The sequence below is a fragment of the Schistocerca gregaria genome, chromosome 2 (assembly GCF_023897955.1).
Source record: "Schistocerca gregaria isolate iqSchGreg1 chromosome 2, iqSchGreg1.2, whole genome shotgun sequence".
Classification (NCBI taxonomy): Eukaryota; Metazoa; Arthropoda; class Insecta; order Orthoptera; family Acrididae; genus Schistocerca; species Schistocerca gregaria.
In genome coordinates, this window is record NC_064921.1 from 341,308,224 (window position 1) to 341,329,112 (window position 20,889).

At 39.7% G+C, this 20,889-nt stretch overlaps 1 protein-coding gene across 2 annotated transcripts in view; it reads right to left on the minus strand.

The window, feature by feature from the left end:
• The window catches only part of LOC126337012 (ribonuclease P protein subunit p30-like), an 81,164-nt gene that overhangs the window by 18,559 nt on the left and 41,716 nt on the right, over nucleotides 1–20,889 (minus strand). For both annotated transcript variants that reach the window (XM_050001261.1, XM_050001260.1), the window contains one exon: nucleotides 335–402. In XM_050001261.1, the coding sequence (XP_049857218.1) occupies nucleotides 335–402 (68 nt within the window). The remainder of the gene's footprint in view (nucleotides 1–334; nucleotides 403–20,889) is intronic.

The window sequence follows — 20,889 nt, forward strand, 5'->3', positions numbered from 1 at the left end:
AAACAACTTACTTTTTTACAGTTATCATAACCACCCATAAACATAAACCTCTTTAGTTATAATGAAGAGATGTTGCATCTATCCTTCATCACTTTCTTAATTTTCAGTTGATGGAAATGATTCCCAGTTTTTCAGAGTTCTATAGATTCTGTTAAATATAAATGCACACGCACAAACCTACCCACACAGATGTATGTTAATGCAAAAAGAAATATAAATTATATAATAAAAACAACAAAACAAGATACCCCATTCCATGCTAGAACTGAGCCATGAACTACAAAAACTTAATGCTACGTTTGCTGGACTTTTAAAAAGAAATGCAAAAGGATACAAGTTCACTATATCATATGGCCCTCTAATATATTTTGATTCTCGTGCACCACTTGAAATTATGACATTCTGAAATAAAAGAAAATAATTGTAAGTACGGCTTTCATACCAACTTTGAAAACTTGATTCCACCATAGTCTCCATGTTATATGCTAATAAGATGAACTGCTCTTGACTGCTACACAATTAGCAGAGTAGTTAATAATCTCTACTCTGCCCTTCTTGTTTTTACTTTAAGAATATAGAGGAACTCTGAGAGTAAAAGGATTACATATGGCTCAATCATAAAACAGTAATTTGTACAGCAGCATTCAGTGACATAATATAATGTAAATGCAGCTGATAAATTAGTATTCCTAGTACTTGTGTTAGAATAAAAATTACACCATTAAACTGTTAATTACCACAAGCTGACTTTTCAATAATCACTCAACATGAATAGATGTTTCCAGTTATTTGTCTTACATGAACAGATCAATATACACTTTAATTCACTGACAATAAAATGTTTTAATTTCTAATTGTATTCTTCATTTAACACAAAAACTGAAACAAAAAAATATACCTACCATGTAAAGTGGCTAATAATTAGAAACAGTTCAGTTAAAAAACCAAAATGGACTAAGCAACATGAATTGGGTTGCACATGTTTTTAAGGAGCGATCTGCCATTGGTGAATAGGAAAATCTTTTGCAGCCAAGATATCTCGGTGTTTTATTTTATTTAAAAATGACTGGTTTCGACAGAATCATGCTGAGTTTTTCCTGTGACATGCTTCCGTCACAAACGGGCCTTCTATGTGTGCACCTCCACTGCTGGGCACGCAAACGGTGCAATGCATATTTTATAAGTTTGACGAGCCAACATGATATCATTTCCTATGAGTGGGAAGTGTTCTCATTGTAATGGTGACATATATGCATGTTGATAAGAATTTTCCGAAGATGCAATGATAGCAGCAAGATTTTGATGAACCAATCACTGTGAAATAAACTAAAATACCAAGTGATCTTGGCCACAGAAAATTTTCCTATTCAAATGGTTTCCATTTTTACAAACTCATTTCATATGAATGGTGGGTTGTTTTTTCTGATTATACCACTACTGAGAGAACATTAAACCCTACACTGCAACTGTTCAGCAACCAAAACTAGTACAGTCACCTAAGTACCTTCTTTAGCTTTTACATACTGAATAATCTGTAATTAAACTTTGAGTTTTTACATCCAAGGCCACTTTATAACCTTTATGTATCAAAAAATATTTTCAGAAAATTAAATGTCTTTAATCCATTGTAAAAGACTTAAAACATTAACAAATTAATGCATGCAACTCAAAATTAATTTATTTATTTTGTTTACATCCCTCTGACTATGCCGTTTTATTCTGGGGAAAAAATTTCAAGCTTGTGAGGGGTTATTACTTTGGGTGGGAAGAAATATCAGAGCGACCATCCAAATTTAATGTTTATATTCAGTAAATCAGCTTATTCCTTCCCTATTTCACTCACTGGGAAAAGAAATCTGGTATGATTCAGCAAGTGTACTATTATTCTCTTTCTACCAATGTTATTTTTTTACTGGATGAAACTGGCAACTGTGTGTTCAAAAACTTTTTTTGTGATAAGTTTTTCTCTGAATTTTAAGAGTTCTTTATATGGCACATGGCATCTCTCTTATAATGCCTCTTGGGGCTTGACTGGCCCTCTCTACAATGGGACACCCGCCAGCTACACAAACCAGTCACAAAATCTACAGCCCTTCTCTGTGAAATACCAGAAACTACCACCAGTAATCCAACTGGCAGTTGGCAGTCCGTCACTCTCTCTAAACACTTTGAGATCAACACCATCAGTTTGGAATGCTAAGTGTTGTTTTGCATACATTACAGTGCTTTTCATAATTTTGGCATTGTGTCCATTTAATATTGTTGTTAATAATATGCTTTAGTCAGCTTTCATTCATTTCTGTCTTCTTCAATTTAAAACTTACAGTCAGTGAATATTTATGGGGTGTTCACATTTTTGTGTTTACGTCTGCCAGCCGTCCAATCATTGTGTGTGTGTTTCAATACATCCATATTTTCCTGATACCATTTGTATAAGATAGTTCTTAAAAATCACATTCTTTAGTTTCCATTTATTTCATGTATTCTGCAATCTTAAACTTACGCTCACAGAATATCAGTCTGGTGCGTATCGATCGCACACTTTTACTTGGCCCCTGACCAGAGGATGCTGACAGTGGAAGCTTTTGGTCAGCTCGTAGCACATTGGCTGCTGAGACAAGCAGCACCTTCTTCTCCCAGAGTAGCCAGCTTGCAGTTTATAAAGAAAACAAAAACGTAACAGGTTAATATGTTAAGGGACACAAAAGTAGATGGCAAGTTGATAGAAGGATCAGGTACAAGGTGCAGCCTTTTTGCTCATTTTGGCAAATAATATTATCAATCAATATGCACAACAGCACACATGGATCAACACTATATTTATAATGGCTACTTATTGTTCTAGTGCACAATACCACTACAAAGCTAATGTTGTAATGACTATATACACTGAAGAGGAGCCCGAAGTCAGCCTAATTCCACCGATCACAGAGAGGCCAAGTTCAAGTGCTGAGTTAGTGCAGTGTCATGTTTACATCTGCGATCTGGAAGTTACCTATGCAACTCATCAGAAGGTAAGTATTAACTAGTTCTTACTTTACTGCATTTCAAATGTATGTTAGCCTTTTGTGGTAGCATCACATGTGATAAATGTGGATGTTGTTGTAAGATAGTGACTATGGGAGAAACATGTTGGCACTTCACTGGAGCTGTTGTACTAGGGAGACCAGTAAAGTATCAGATAGGGCTCTTCCACAGAGTTGGATTATGCAGTCGAGACAAGAGAATCATGGAACAGTGAAGAAAGATTTGTGTCCTTCAGGCAGACTGAATTAATTTAAATTTTTTATTGAACTAATTGGTACAAATCCTTAGTATTCCTCGAAGTAGCACCCTTGTGTTTCAACAAAACACATATAACTTGATTCCTACTGCATGTATGCCTTCTGGAACTCACTTTCCATGATCCTCCTTAGAGACGCCGTCACGACATCTTGGACACCTTCTACAGAGCTGAATCGATTTCGCTTGAGGTTCTGCTTGAGCCAGGGAAAGAGGAAGAAACGTGACCGCACTACTGAATGAAGGATCACAAAAATTGATGTGCTCTCTCTTTGCTTCCCTGCAGGTGACTGGAAAAAATATCGGTCTCTCCGGAAGGCTCCACACTATCACATCCAAGCAGTCCAACTCTCTCCATTGCTCCGTTCGTGCTACAGAAATTCAGCCCTGCTACTTATTGATCACACCCTGTAGATACGGTGTTATTGTGGATTAGATAGGATGTAGAGGGAAAGAGACAATAAGAAATGGAAAAAGATAACAGGTAATATGCAAAAGGAGAAAACAACAGAAATCACATTTCAGATTCTGGTTACAAGTCAATTGGACTTATTACCTGAAATAGGAGAGGAGCCTCCAACAGTTTTTGAACAAAGTAGAGTACCACAGACTCTTAGCAACAAGTTTAAGGTTAGGTTGGTAGAAAATTCAAGTAGAAAGAAGAGAGTCCTGCTGCTAGCAGCTGTCATGGAGAGGTGCAGGCCAAATGCTACTGTTAAAGCTAGGTGTAGACTACCAGGTCACAAGCATAATGAAACCTAGTGCCAAACTTAGCCAGGTGACAGAACATATGATGTTTTGTGTAGAGATTTTGATGAAGAAGCAGAAGGTGGAGCAGAAAACAGCCTGGCTAGCGATTTACAGAGTACAGTATCAAGGCTCACCTGAAGAAAATAAGAGCATCAACAGCACACGCTCAAGCATGGTCTGTGAAGGTTTTACAGTGTCTTGGCCAGCACTGGGTTAACACAGCTGTCAGCAGCATAAACAAAGAGCTGAGTGGATTGCTTCTGACTGAAACAAAGTCTTGTAATTGTACCACATCTGTTGCTGCAGTTGGGAGATAAGGATAAACAAATCACGGTGTGCACCTGCACAGGCTGGGGAAGGCTAGCTTAACTGAGTATCTTGCAGAAATGTAAGAGAGACCATAAGCACACAAGGCAAAATACCTGTGATTAATGGAGTCAGAGGCGCACATTTGTTTAGGTTAGAGTCCGGCTACAGACAAAAATGTCTTTAAAGAGATTAGAACAGAAATGACCATAATATATGAAACAGTTTCCAGAAAAGTAAAATGATTGGTTTCATCAAACATTGAGAGGCTGAAAAACAAGATACAAGAGCGTCTTGTATGTCTAGATGAAGTGGAAAATTCTGAAGTGTCTTTCTGAACACCGTGTAACCACAAATATAGAAAAGTTAAATATCCGGGATTATAGAGTAGTGTCATTTTTGTGCAGTGTGAACATGGAAAAAGGAGGAGTTGCGACATATGTAAAAGTTGGACACAACCTCAAAAAACATTGAAACAAGCAGCTGTGGTGTAGATCAGCAACTACTAGAATGTACTTTTGAGTTGTTATTGCAGAACACTTCTTGTGTACTTGTAACAATCTATAGATACCATCTAGGAAACTTCTAGCTATTTATGTTAATGACTTTCCACTTAACATTCAACAAGCAGAATTGGTAGTTTTTGCACATGATACTAGTGTTGCAATAAAACCTCTTAATGAGAAAAAAAAAAATAAAAGAAGAGATTGCAAAGAATTAGTAAGTGGTTCTCAGGAAATGGACTCTCCCTAAATTTTGGAAAAAATACACTGTATTCAGTTCTGTACAACAATTACAATCATACCAATAATTGGTGTAGCATATGAGCAGGAGTCAGTAAATGGGGTAGAATGCTCCAAGTTTTTAGGTTCACATACTGACAAAAACTTGAAGTGAAAGGAGCATATTACTAAGCTTCTCAAACAATTAAGTTCAGCCACTTTTGCCCTTTGTATAATCACTGATCTTAGAAACAAATGAATTAATCTCCTGTATGATGTATGTGAGAGTTTGATGTATGTGTGAGTTGCGTTTGCACGTGTGTGTGTGTGTGTGTGTGTGTGTGTGTGTGTGTGTGTGTGTGTGTCGCCAAATTTTTACAAGGTCTTATTGGCCGAAAACTATATTTGAGACAGTCTTTTTGTTGTGCCTATCTGCAACTCAGCTTTTCCGCTATATGGTGAGTAGCAACTCTCCTTTTCAAAATACTGTTAAATTCCATCCTGGATTTTCCATTCTTTGAATTAACCTCCTTTCATATTTTGCATCCTTCCCCTCAATAATATCTTACAGAGTAATTTTCTGGGTTAACTCAGAAAGAAAGTATTGATTGTACAAACATGAGCAGTAATAGAAATATGTGATGTTCACCCACGAACATTATAAAGGTACCTTTTCAAGGGGAGAGGCTTTGAACTGCACTATCACAATACCTATATTTACTAATGAAATTCATCATAAATAATCTATCACAATTTGAGGAGAACGGTGATATCCATACCTACAACACTAAAGGAAGAAGTGACATTTATTACTCATTGTTAAAGCTGTCAGCACCTCAGAAGGAATCAATATACAGAAATAAAAATTTTTGATCACTTGCCTAATACCATAAAATGTCTGACAGGTAGCAAATCAAGTACACATATCATGTAAACTGACTGCTCCACTTCATAACTACTGAGCTATTTGTAGTATCGTTCCCAGAACCGATCACGGTCCTCTGGTTTGGAGACGAATAGAAGGCTTAAACCAGAGGTTCAGACGTTTCTGCAGAGATCTGGGGTGCAAATTTCTCGACCTCCGCTAGCGGGTAGAGAAATGTAGGGTCCCCCTGAATAGATCAGGCGTGCACTACAGGCAGGAAGCGGCAACAAGGGTAGCGGAGTACGTGTGGAGTGCACATGTGGGTTTTTTAGGTTAGAGAATTCCCTCCCTAGGCCCGACAAGACACCTCCTGAGACAGGTAGGAGTAGGCAAAATGCAACAGGGAATAACAATATTAATGTGCTAATAGAAAACTGCAGGAGCGTCAATAGAAAGGTCCCAGAACTGCTCTCATTAATAAACAGTCACAATGCCCACATAGTACTAGGGACAGAAAGTTGGCTGAAACCAGACATAAACAGTAATGAAATCCTAAACTCAGACTGGAATGTATATCGCAGAGACAGGCTCGACAGAGAAGGGGGAGGCGTGTTTATAATGATAAGAAGTGCAATAGTATTGAAGGAAATTGACGGAGATCCGAAATGTGAAATAATTTGGGTGAAGGTCACGTTTAAAGCAGGCTCAGACATGGTAATTGGATGTCTCTATAGGCCTCCTGGCTCAACAGCTTTTGTGGCTGAGCACCTGGAGGATAATTTGGAAAATATTTTGAGTAGATTTCCCCACCATGTTATAGTTGTGGGTGGAGATTTTAATTTGCCGAATATAGACTGGGAGACTCAAACATTCATAATGGGGTGGCAGGGACAAAGAATCTAGTGATTTTTTTTTTTTTTAAGTGCTTTATCTGAAAACTACCTTGAGCAGTTAAACAAAGAACCCACTCGTTGTGATAACATATTAGACCTTCTGGTGCCAAATAGAACTGAACTATTTGAAACAGTTAACGCAGAACAGGTAATCAGCAATCATAAAGCGGTTACTGCATCGATGATTTCAGGCGTAAACAGAAATATTAAAAAAGGTAGGAAGATTTTTCTGTTTAGCAAAAGTGACAAAAAGCAGATTTCAGATTATCTGACGGCTCAACACAAAAGTTTTGTCTCAAGTAGAGATAGTGTTGAGGATCAGTGGACAAAGTTCAGAGCCATCGTACAATATGCGTTAGATGAGTATGTGGCAAGCAACATTGTAAGAGATGGAAAAGAGCCACTGTGGTACAACAACCAAGTTAGAAAACTGTTGTGGAAGCAAAGGGAACTTCACAGCAAACATAAACATAGCCAAAGCCTTGCAGACAAACAAAAATTACGTAAGCGAAATGTCGTGTGAGGAGGGCTATGCGTGAGGCGTTCAATGAATTCGAAAGTAAAGTTCTATGTACTGACTTGGCAGAAAATCCTAAGAAATTTTGGTCTTATGTCAAAGTGGTAGGTGGATCAAAACTAAATGTCCAGACACTCTGGCCAAAATGGTACTGAAACAGAAGATGACAGACTAAAGGCTGAAAACCTAATTGTCTTTTTTCAAAGCTGTTTCACAAAGGAAGACTGCACTGTAGTTCATTCTCTAGATTGTCACACAGATTACAAAATGGTAGATATCAAAATAGACGACAGAGGGTTAGAGAAACAATTAAAATCACTCAAAAGATGAAAGGCCGCTGGACCTCATGTGATACCAGTTCGATTTTACACAGAGTATGCGAAGGAACTTGCCCCCCTCCTTGCAGCAGTGTACCGTAGGTCCAAAGGATTGGAAAAGGGCACAGGCCATCCCCGTTTTCAAGAAGGGACGTCGAACAGACGTGCAGAACTATAGACCTATATCTCTAACGTTGATCAGTTGTAGAATTTTGGAACACGTATTATGTTAGAATATAATGACTTTTCTAGAGACTAGAAATCTACTCTGTAGGAATCAGCATGGGTTTCAAAAAAGATGGTTGTGTGAAATCCAGCTCATGCTATTCGTCCACGAGACTCAGAGGGCCATAGACACGGGTTCACAGGTAGATGCCGTGTTCCCTGACTTCCGCAAGGCATTCGATACAGTTCCCCACAGTCATTTAATTAACAAAGTAAGAGCATATGGACTATCAGACCAATTCTGTGATTGGATTGAAGAGTTCCTAGATAACAGAACACAGCATGTCATTCTGAATGGAGATAAGTCTTCTGAACTGAGAGTGATTTCAGGTGTGCCACAGGAGAGTGTCGTAGGACCATTGCTATTCACAATATACATAAATGACCTTGTAGATGACATCGGAAGTTCACTGAGGCTTTTTGAGGATGATGCTGTGGTATATCAAGAGGTTGTAACAATGGAAAATTGTACTGAAATGCAGGAGGATCTGCAGTGAACTGACGCATGGTGCAGGGAATGGCAATTGAATCTCAATGTTGACAAGTGTAATGTGCTACGAATACATAAAAAGAAAGATCCCTATCATTTAGCTACAATATAGCAGGTCAGCAACTGGAAACAGTTAATTCCATAAATTATCTGGGAGTACGCATTAGGGGTGATTTAAAATGGAATGATCATATAAAGTCGATCGTCGGTAAAGCAGATGCCAGACTGAGATTCATTGGAAGAATCCTAAGGAAATGCAATTCGAAAACAAAGGAAGTAGCTTACAGTACGCTTGTTCACCCACTGCTCAGCAGTGTGAGGTCCATACCAGATAGGGTTGATAGAAGAGATAGAGAAGATCCAACAGAGAGCAGTACGCTTCATTACAGGATCATTTAGTAATCGCAAAAGCGTTACAGAGATGATAAACTCCACTGCAAGACTCTGCAGGAGAGACGCTCAGTTGCTCAGTAAGGGCTTTTGTTGAAGTTTCGAGAACATACCTTCACTGAAGAGTCAAGCAGTATATTGCTCCCTCCTACGTATATCTCGCAGAGAGACCATGAGGATAAAATCAGAGATATTAGAGCCCACACAGAGGTATACTGACAATCCTACTTTCCACAAACAATACGAAACTGGAATAGAAGGGAGAACCGATAGAGGTACTCAAGGTATCCTCCACCACACACCGTCAAGTGGCTTGCGAAGTATGGATGTAGATGTAGATAACTACGAGAACTCCATATACATTATTGAGCTACGTATCACACAAGAAAAAACAGTTAGTAGTTTGTGGAGATTTCAATATACATTCCTTAAAAGATTCTTACAGGAAAAATTAACTGAATTAGTAATTGGTCATTTCATTCTTCCAACTTATGTGCAGCAAGATAACTGGTAACACTTTTTATAGACAGTACTCAGGATGAAACAATTAGTGTGTATCAAGTACAAGAGGCCGAAAATATTATATGTACAAAAATACCAGAACAAAGCATGGATGACTACTACACATTGTACCAACAAACTTATGATATACAGGAGAGTAAGTGGATGTATCATGGGAGCTGAAGTTGGGAGGTGCACAGCTGTGTCAGGTGAAGCTTAAGACTGTACAGTAAATGTACACCAAAGCCCTCAGGTAGGGTCAAAACATACTGCTGTGTGTCACTAAACATTTCATTTATAAAAAGAGAGTGTATGTACGCTTTTATAAAACATGAAGAAGTAACAAAATCTAATGTAAAACTTACAACAATATGGAAAGGACAGACTGTTACTCTTTACACAAAGCAGACATCCAGTCACATGCAGGCAACCTGAAAAAGTATGCTAGAACTGTTCAGCTTACAGACTATGTCCCTCACCAAAAAGAGAAAACACGCACGCACGCACGCACGCACACCCACACCCACACACACGCGCGCCCACACACACACACACACACACACACACACACACACACACACACACACACACACAGTCATCCCCCAGTGCTAAGGCCCGACTGCAACTCCATCTCATGTGAACAGCATTCTAGCTGATTAGACAGATGGGATATGGAAGAGGTGTGTGGCAGGGAAGGGGAAGGATAGCAAGGGGTGGGAGAAGATGCTAGTGCGGTCTGTGGGAGTGTGCAGGGACATGGTGAGGACAGGATTGGGCTGTTAGGTGCAGCACAGGGAAGCTGTGCTGCCAGAGGAGGGGGATTTTTTGTTTTGTTTTGTTTAGGATGCAAAAACAACTAAGGTTATATGCACCCATGTCAGAACACTAAGAGAAAAAAGGATAAAAGCAACTACACCTTAAGCCCAACTGACAAAAGGAAAGACAGCTAAAAAAAGGGACTTCCCCTCAGAAAAAGGTCCATAAAATACGCTTTAGAGACAGTGGATGTTCTGAACTAAGGATTAAATGTCCTTTGCCATTACTATGAATAAAAAGTAAAGCATCGTCAACAGCCCGTGCATCATTCATTAAAATGGCCAATAACTGTGACGGCAAACATAAATTAGAATGAAACTTCCTGGCCAGATTAAAACTGTGTGCCTGATTGAGACTCGAACTCGGGACCTTTGCCTTTCGCGGGCAAGTGCTCTACCATCTGAGCTACCGAAGCACGACTCACGCCTGGTCCTCACAGCTTTACTTCTGCCAGTATCTCGTCTCCTACCTTCCAAACTTTACAGAAGCTCTCTTGAGAACCTTGCAGAACTAGCACACCTGAAAGAAAGGATACTGCAGAGACATGGCTTAGCCACAGCCCGGGGGATGTTTCCAGAATGAGATTTTCACTCTGCAGCGGAGTGTACACTGATATGAAACTTCCTGGCAGATATCAGCACACACTCCACTGCAGAGTGAAAATCTCATTGTGGAAACATCCCCCAGGCTGTGGCTAAGCCATGTCTCCACAGTATCCTTTCTTTCAGGTGTGCTAGTTCTGCAAGGTTCGCAGGAGAGCTTCTGTAAAGTTTGGAAGGTAGGAGACGAGATAATGGCAGAAGTAAAGCTGTGAGGACCGGGCGTGAGTTGTGCTTCAGTAGCTCAGATGGTAGAGCACTTGCTCGCGAAAGGCAAAGGTCCCAAGTTAGAGTCTCGGTCGGGCACACAGTTTTAATCTGCCAGGAAGTTTCATATCAGCGCACACTCCGCTGCAGAGTGAAAATCTCATTCTGGATAAATTAGAATGTAAGTCGTTAAAAAGGGGCATTCGGTCAGGAAATGGCAAACCGTTAAAGGTTGATGACAATGAGCCAAAGTGGTGGGTATCACCACTTACCAAATAGCAATGGTTAAAATGACAGTAGCCAATATGCAACCTAGCTAAAATAATTTAGTCGCAGCGAGAGGGCCAAGAGGAGGTCGGACAAGCCGCCAGGAGAAGTTCAGTTCCTTGGAGCTCATTTCCATGAAGGGAACACCAGTGGTGTTGCCAAAGTGACACCATCTGCTGACAGATGGCAACATGGAAGATCATCAGAAGGAATGGAGAACTAGGGCACTGAGGTAGGAGGACTGCAGCCTTGGCAACAGTGTCAGCAGCCTTGTTTCCCATCAGACCGACATGATGAAGGGCCACATAAACATCACAGTGGCTCCATCAAGAGTGAGCAAGTGGAAGCTTTCTTGGACCCACTGCATTGCGGGATGGACTGTGTACAGCAAACAGATGCTCCGAAGGGCACTGAGAGAGTCAGAGCAAATTACACAATCTGAAAGCCTGTGTTGCCAGATGTATTGTGTGGCCTGAGAGAGAGCAAAGAGCTCCACTGTAAATACTGAGCAGTGTTCCAAAAACCGATACTGAAATGACAAAAGCATACCTGACACCACGGTCAGTCTAAGAACCAGCACTGTACTCAAAGGTACAATCACGAATTCCTGTGTGAAAGTCAAGAGACTTATGGCAATAGATCAAGTCTGTAGTAGTGTCCTTAGGAAGCAAATGAAGTCTAAGCTGAACACGGACCACTGCATGAAGCCAAGTTGGTGAAGGGCTCATACCCATCGGGTAAGTGACAGGTAACATCAAGTTAACCCTTTCACAGAAGCATTTTTTGTAGCAACTCAGTGATGATAATTTTTTTGCTATCCTATTAGAATTGTGAACAATTTACATGTTAATTGTTTGATAGTTTTATTTTTGTGATTTAGGATAAAAAAACTATGGTAGTACATACATCACCATAGCACCTTTGTGAGGTATTAAAACTGTGGTGGTAAATTGATTTCCACTTCCATTTTGTGACTTTTTATGTGTTGTAATTACACATTAAAAAATAATGAACAGTGTTTTCTGATTTTATTGTATATTTTCTTTTACTTTATTTAAAAAAATATTTGTTACCAATATTAAAGTTTACTTACCAAAATGTGAAAACAATCCTAGAAACTTTATCAAACAAAGATATGAGCTGATACAGATAACAATGATGTATATGGCAGAAGCGAAGCAATGTATTCTGATGACAGAAGTGATCACATGACAAACAGAAATTGATTGATTAATTTTTGTAGCAGTTTTCACACACCTGGTGCGGTGTACTACCAACAGATGTCGGGCGTTGACAGAGGTGGTAAGATCTATTCCCAAAAGCTTTGGGACGCACCTAATTTGGTTGTTTAAGTGCTTCCCAAGGACTGCAAATGAGAGATTAATTTTGTGGTAAAAATACTTCCCAAGCCCATTCCAGAAGCTACTTTGATGGTAACCATAGTATACTTCCCAAGCCCCTCCCAGAAACTACTTTGGTGGTAGCCACACTTCCCACTAACCATTAAAATACCATTGTTTGGTGAGATATATGCTTTCCACAGTCCTGAAGGCTATATTTCACAACAAACAGAAACTATAGCTGGTGCAGTGGACTGCCATTAAATGCCAGTAGTGTACAAAAGTGGTAACACATATTTCCATAAATGCTGTACAGAAATACATATAGTGGCAAGTATATCCCCTACAGCTCATGAATGGGTTTAGCTGCCAGAACAATAACCAAAAGTGAACCAGAAGGTAACAGGGAAGAGGTATGTGCCCCATATTGGCGGTTAAAGGAGTTGTTGAAGAAGGATGCATACGATGGATGGCCAGGCATGGCAGACAAATGGCATGCGTTTCCACTGAGGAAAACATCACATCGGCATGACAACGGTAGTTTGGCAGCTTCTGCATACAGACTCTCAACCAGGCTACTGTAAAAATCACCAGTGGCCGAACATATGCCACAATGGTGGATTGTATTTAGATGTCATAAGATGGACAGATGTCTAGATGGGTAAACGAAACACCCATAGTCTAGTTTCCATCACACAAGGGATTGGTACTGTTAGGTGTCGCTCATACTAAGGTGACATAATATAAGTGATATGTAGTAAGAAATATATTGTGACGATACATTGCTAGGAAGGTTCATGACAGCAGGCGATAAACCGGTGTGACATGGGCAATAAAAATGTGGTGTGAACACAAGTCTCATTACTTTAGTTACAAATATGAGCTCAAGTGAGGAAGACATTGTAGTGGCTTATTGGCTTAGGCATAGGATGAGAAAAAGAAATACTGAGCACATCCCTACAATCTTACAAACGTGCACCACAGTTCGGCTTTTGTTTTTCGACCTGTCACAAAATGAATCAAAATTCAGTGAGATTTATCGAATGAATCCTGAAAACTTCCATATTCTGAAGTGCCTAGTATCACAAACCCTTGAAAAGAAAAAAGATACACACTTCAGGAAGGCTATTTCTCCAGATGAAAAACTTCTGATTACTATAAGGTAAACAGAAATAAATGTAAACAGTAGTATTAATGAAATTGAGCAGTTTTATTTTTATAGTGATTAAATAATATTTTACAAATTGTACCAATTAGTTTCACTTTCTTGCGGCACTGGGGTAATTAGATTGAATCCCAAAGTCAATGCAATATTGCTCATGTCAGCCTGAGTTTGTGAGATGTCATGATGGGATGACGAACTCAAAGTAGAAGGACTGCAACCAACTGTAACACTGGATTCCACATTCTATTGTTTTTGTCTTCTTCCAACAACTTATGTAAAAAGATACATTGTTTTTATTTTGAAAATCCTCCTCTGACAGATGCTAAGGTTTTTCAGATCATGTAAAAGAGAAAGTAGGAAATGCTGATCAGTATCTTTGTCACCTTTATTAGCAGATTTTTTCATTTTCATCCATTCTATAAAAGCATCGTCGACTTGGTCTTTTCCCTTTTGTTTTTTGTGTGTTTCACTTGAGCTTTTACAAGAGGGTTTTTCAAGTAATTGTGCGGAAGAAGCTTTGTCAGGCATTTTCTCTTCAACAAATGTGTTGCTTTTATCGTTTTGAGTAATATTGGACTCATCTACTCCTGTATGTTCAACACGAAGATTGCTGGACATATTTCCTCCTTTCAAATATGGTTGCAGAAAAGCTCAATGCTCAGTCAAATAATAAGTTTTCTTTGAATTCTGGTTAGCGCCAGACTTTGGTGGTCTCACCGAATGCACATATGCTGTTCTGACATTCTTCCATTGCTCTTGACAGTTCTTTTCTGAGACAAGATTTTAAAAAGTAGACATCAGTAGGAATTATTTAAAAATTTTGTTTAATAAAATGAAAACACAGTGACACTTATGCAACAATTTATGATTTAAAACCCTCAATTTAGTTAACATATACGTTATAGCTCTAATTTTGTTTTTATTGTTGTATCAAACTTGTTGAAAACAAAAAAAAATTTTGTAACTTTTTCTGGTATCTAGCTACTGGAAGCAGTTTTCAGGATCTTTCCTTGCAATTTTACAGAGGTAAATCAACTGTCAGTTACATTGTTCATTTGACTTGTGCTGCTATATGGTCTCACAACTGCTGATATGCCACAACCAATGGAGGAAACTTGGAGGCAAATACCAAACATTTTTATGAGTAATAGAATTTACCAAACTGTATTGGTTCTCTCGATGGCAAATATTTCCGCATTCAGTGTTCCCCAAATACTGGGTCCACAGATTATAATTATAAAGGATTCTTTTCAATAGTTCTAATGGCTTTGTCTGACACAGATGGAATGTTCACCGCAACAGAGGTTGGAGACTACGGTCAGAATAGTGACAGTGCTGTGTTCCACAAATCAACACTTGGAGAATTATTGCACAGTAATAAATTGAGAAAAGCCGAAGCAACTCCCTTGCCGGGTGAAGCAAATTACAATCCTTTTCCGTTCTGGTTTGTAGCAGATGAATCATTCCCTCTCCAGCATTATAGAATGTGGCCCTTTCAAAAAAGAGTTTTAAATGATGCCAGAAGAATATTCAACTTTCGACTATCGAGAGGCAGAAAAAGTGTGGAATTCAGGTTTTGAATGCTAACCTCAAAATTTGGTCTATTTGACCAATCAATTTATACCAACAGTAATGCTGTGCAAACTATTAAGGCAGAATGTGTGCTTCATAATTTTATATGCAGACGAGAAGGCCAATCGTATGTTCCACAACAATTTAGTAAGTGTTCTGTGATACCAGCATTACCAGATAAAAGTGCATTCAGTCAAAGCAATAATTTGAATAAAGCAAATCGCTTATGAAATAAACTGGTGAATACTTTCTGAAACCAACTGGTGGAATCCCTACACAATGGAGATGTGCAGGTTTACAAGACCAAGTCATTTAGTACAACAAATTCTTTATATACCTGTAAACAGTTAAAAATGAAATTTAAAAAATGTGAAAATATAAAATAAAACAGTTGGGCATACTTTATTATTTGTTAATTTCAAATAACGTTAAGTTCTTAAATTTATCATGTTAATGAAAATTTAATTTGAAGCAACATTTTTGTAAATGAATTATAATTAATCTTTGAAATATAATGAATTACTTATTTCGTGTGAGGATTTCAAAATATTTACAGTATGAGTTAATAATATTACAATTTAATTACTTATTTGTCTTTTACATAATAAATAAATAAATAAATAATGCACTTACCTGTGTCTTTTATTTCTGATGAAATTTCCCTCCATGTGGCACTCATCATATCTGTCTTACTGTATGTGGCAATGGAATAATTCCAGATGCACTAATGAAATGAAGTACAGATTGTCGTCTCTTCTTCCTGTCATGTTAACAGCTCGAAATATCGTACACTACTAATCGCCGCAGAGACCAGCAAGCGGCACTGGGAGAGACATGTCACTTACGATATGTCACACAATTGCGCCGCTGTGAACATTTTCTATCGCCACCTTTTAGATTTCAAGTATCTGTCCATTCGTGTCATGTATTGTATGCCACTTATGATATATCGCTTATCTTATATCACCTTAGTATGAACGGTGCCTTACAGCGTAAAGTCAAGAGCTGGCATGCCAGTCAGGAATGACAGAATAGAGAAGGCTGTGAGAGGAAGTCAGCCAATCGCACGCTGACCAGACCTCCCTCAAGATGACAATGCGACGGCAGCAGCCCCTAGGTGAAGAGGACATAAGTGTGCCCATGACTGGTTGCAGCCCAGTTCAGGAGTAGCTTTAAGACTAGTGACTTGTACAGCAGCGATAGGACTGTTCATACTGCAAAACATTGCTTATTTTGCATGTCACCCTTTGCTTGAGACACATCTGTGTAACACAAGTTAAGTATTATAACTGCTCCTTTTGTAGTAAAACTCATTAATACGATTTGCTTGAATTGTTGTCTAGTGATCGGAGAAGGCGTTTCCTAGACACCTCATATTTGAGGACTAGGCAGGATTTAACATTTGGTGACGAGAGTTCAACAGATCCCATAGCGGCAACCCAGTGTCTTATAGTGTTTTTGCTAATCAGGGTTTTCAGGTAGGTGTTGCACAAATTTTCTTTGCTTTTGTGCTTATTTTTATTGCTTGCATTTTCTGTTTATTGCATTTGTCTATTACAAGATGAAAAACCCACCCCCTGCTCAGGCACTGCCTTTTCGCCAGTTTAATGAACAAGAAGAGGAATGGCTCGAGTGGTTAGTATGAAGCCCATGTAATTGCTCACAACGTACCAGGTACTGTGAATCTACGTTACTTTTTGTCCATGGTAGGAAGTGCAGTATTTCGCCTCATTCAGAAATTATTCCCTAACACCATTCCACATGAACTTTCCTATGATCACATTGTAGATTTGCTGACTAACTATTATGACCAACGAGTGAATGTGGTGGCAGCTAGGACCAATTATTTTGTTGAAAGAAAAAGCCAGAACAAACTTATCGTGAGTGGGTAACAGATTTGCAGGGTATGGCAAGGAAATGCAAATTCAAATGCCCTTGTGGTGCTTTATACTCAGATATTATGCTGCATGATGCGATCATGGACAATGCACCTGATGTCAGACTTGGAGAACAGATTTTGAAACAATCAGATTTATCATTTCAGCACAAAGTGCAAATTCTAGATCAGTATTATTCAGATGCTACAGGCACTGATAAATATGAGTGAGCACCGATTTGTCGGGTTGAGTCGGCCCTTACTTAAAACTGGCCCAATAGGCAGCAACAGCCCGACTTGCCACGCCACGTAAACAGTTCTCTACACAGGCGAATAGAATTAAGTTGTGCCCTCAGTGCTATTCATGGCACAAACACCAAGACTACCCATCCCAACAAGCACAGTGTTACACTTGTGGCAAGAAAGGTCACGTACAATCCATTTGTTTTCAACAGAACTAACACAAGAATCCTACCCACTCACAAAAATCTAGTCACAGGACCCATGTAATTAATGCAGTGTATTCAAAGCCTGCTGCAGGCATTAGCAAAACTAGCAAGTGAACAGTTTCTTCAGTGATACGCCAATCTAACAATTTTTTTGTTCATTTGCATATTAGTGGAAAACATATGAAATTGAAACTGGACATGGGTGCCCCTGTTACATTGCTGAACAGTAACACACATGAACTGTCAGGCTCCCCATGCCCATCTAAAACTAGCACGCACCTCACAGCTTATAAAGGACAAGACATTCCCGTTCTCAGAAAATGTACTTTGCACGCCATGTATCGCTTGCATATGCAAACTGTGACTTTCACTGTGCTACAATCATGCGATTGTGAGAATTTGGCCTTGATTTGTTTGGATTTAACATTCAGGACAATGTGTTGTCAGTGACTGCGTTCAATGCTAAAGACAGTGAACTCTTTTCTGATGGTTTAGGCACACATATCACTATAAAAGACAATGCTCGGTTGAAATTTTGCCGGGCCACAACTGTTCCCATTGCATTATGGAACAAAGTCGCTGCTGAACTTAAAGAATTGCAAGACAGCAGGGCTATTGCGCCTATACAAGCTAGTCAATGGGCAAGTCCACTGGTTTTGTTCCCCAAACATTCAGGTCACATTCACCTTTGTGTTGACTTTACGTCTACAGTCAACCCACAAACTGCCACGCCCAAAGTATCTCAGGGACAGATTAGACGCTGGTCTCTACTATTCAAAAACTGATTGTGTGGTGCATATCTTCACGTACTACAAGATGAAAAATCTCATAGCGTGTGTGTTGTGAACAATCATTTGGGCTTGTCTGAATATTTGTTTTTGCCTTTTGGCAGTACTTCCGCAGCCACCATTTTTCAATTTTTCAATGGTATTTAGAACAACTGACTCCTCAAGTACCAAAATGATCCAACTATTTTGAGGATATTGCCGTAACAGGTCTTACAACTGAAAACACATTGCAAATTTGCTTTGTTTCATGTGTTATCTGATGTAAGACTAAAGTGCAGACTGGACAAGTGTGATTTTTTTAAACCCAAGTTACAGCATCTTGGTCAGGCTATAAACAGTCAAGGTGTACATCCTCTTCAGTCAATTTGTTAGCCATATGTGACCTCCCAGTTCCTTGCAACGTCATAGAATTGCTGTCAGTCTTGGGCAAAATGAACTATTATATTTGGTTAATACCAAATGCTGCACAAATCACTGCTCCATTGCATTGCTTGCATCCCAAGAATGTTCCCTTTGTTTAGACAGATGAGTGCAAAGAAACTTTTTAAAAACTTAAAGATGCATTGCTCAGTGATTGATGCTTGGTTCACTTTGATCCTGACAAACTAGTTGTGTTGCAAGTTGACACTTCCTCACATGGAATTGGTGCAGTGATTTCGCAGATTTGGTGATAAGACCGGCCTACTTCTTTTGCATGAAAAGTGTGTCCAAAGCTCTGTGCAGCTATTCACAAACAGAGAAAGAGGCATTGGTTATTGTGTATGGTGCCACCAAATTCCACCACGATTTGTATGACAGAAAATTCTACAGTAATGGATCAAAAGTCATTGCAGTCCTCGTTTCATCCAACGAAGCCATTTCCTGTACGAACTGCCCAAAAATTGCAAAGAAGGGCTTTGTTATAGTTTCAATAACAGTACAAGATTGTGTATCGTCCGACAGCTCAACATAGTAATGCAGACACACTATCCTGTCTTCCAACTGTCCCTGATACAGACTTTGACACTTCTGTTGTATTTTGTTGTCACATCGATGCTCACGATTCTGAATTGCTTCGATCCTTTCCTCTGAACTATAGGAAAATTGTACAGGCCATGGAAGCTGATTCAGATTTGAACATTTTGCTAAAACACCTTCACACAATTTGACCTCGCTCATTGCATAGCGTAAAGAACTCTGTAATGCATCACTATTTTGCACATCGACATAGCCTCGCTATATAGGAAGGTGTGATTCTTGTTCAACATGCCAGTGGATAGTCACATGTGCTGATCCCCAAAGTTTTGCAGAAGTAAGTGTTGCAGTTACTTCACCAAGGACACTGAGGGATTGCTTGTGCAAAACAGCACGTCGACACTGTATTTGGTAGGGTATGGACACTCAAATAGAACAAATGACGTCACAGTGTCACGCTTGATCCAAGTCGCAATCACCTTGGCAATGTGTGCACATAGACTTTGCGGGATTTGTTTGGAACACTCGTTGGTTAATTTGTGGTAGACTCTTACAGCAAGTTTCCTTTTGCTGTGCCAATGAGCCCAACAATGTCACATAGCACAAATCAGGCATTGTTCTCTATTTTTTGCCTTGAAGGTCTGTGTGAAGCCCTAGTGTCGGACAATGGCCCTCAGTTCACGTCAAATGAATTTAAAACATTTTGTGAACGCTGTGGCATACAGCATCTAACTAGTGCACTGTTCCATCCACAGTCGACCCAAAGCAGAACATTTTGTGAGAACCTTCATGCAGCAGATGGCCAAACTTCACACCACACACACCAGTGATCAAGCACTGCAACTGTTTCTCACCTCTTATCGTTCGCATCCAGGAGATAGACCATCGGTGGCGGAATTGCTTCACGGCCGCCGCCATCAGACACTGTTCCACCTTCCTCAGCAACCAGTGCTGAAGGAAGGCCGCAAGTATCATTTTGTGTCACATGATATTGTGTTTTACATGGTTTTTAGTGGCAGCAGATGGTGAGCAAGAGGCAAAAATCCTTCATTGACTTGGCGCATGCGTGTATCTCATTTCAGGCCCAGTCGGATTGCAGTGCCTATATCACAATCAAATTTGCCACTGTCATGTGCACGGTGATCCTTCTGTATCTCTTCCACCAGATTCACGGATACTGAGGACAGCACAGCCACAGCAGCTGCCAGAGGGTGGCAGCACGACACGCAGGATGAAGCCATGGAGACAGAGCCTTTGTCTCTTCCACCTCCTCTCATCCTACTGATGGAGCTGGACCCGCCCGTGCCAAAGCAGCCAAAACCTTCTACATCTTGTTAGAAGCCTCAGGAGGTGGACATGTACCCTTCTGGATGTTTTCCATAGGATGTTTCCACCAGAGCGAAGGCCGGATGGTGGAGTACGACTGGAAGTCTGACATCCCCTGCAGCCACAGATTCCAGTCCATTACGGCATCCACACTCCTGCCTCCCCTCCTGTTGTCGTGCTCTTTATATGATGATGATCTGTCACTATGGGGGGGGAGAGGGGGGTTATGGCATAAAGTCGAGCATCAGCACACCAGTACACCAGCCAGGAAC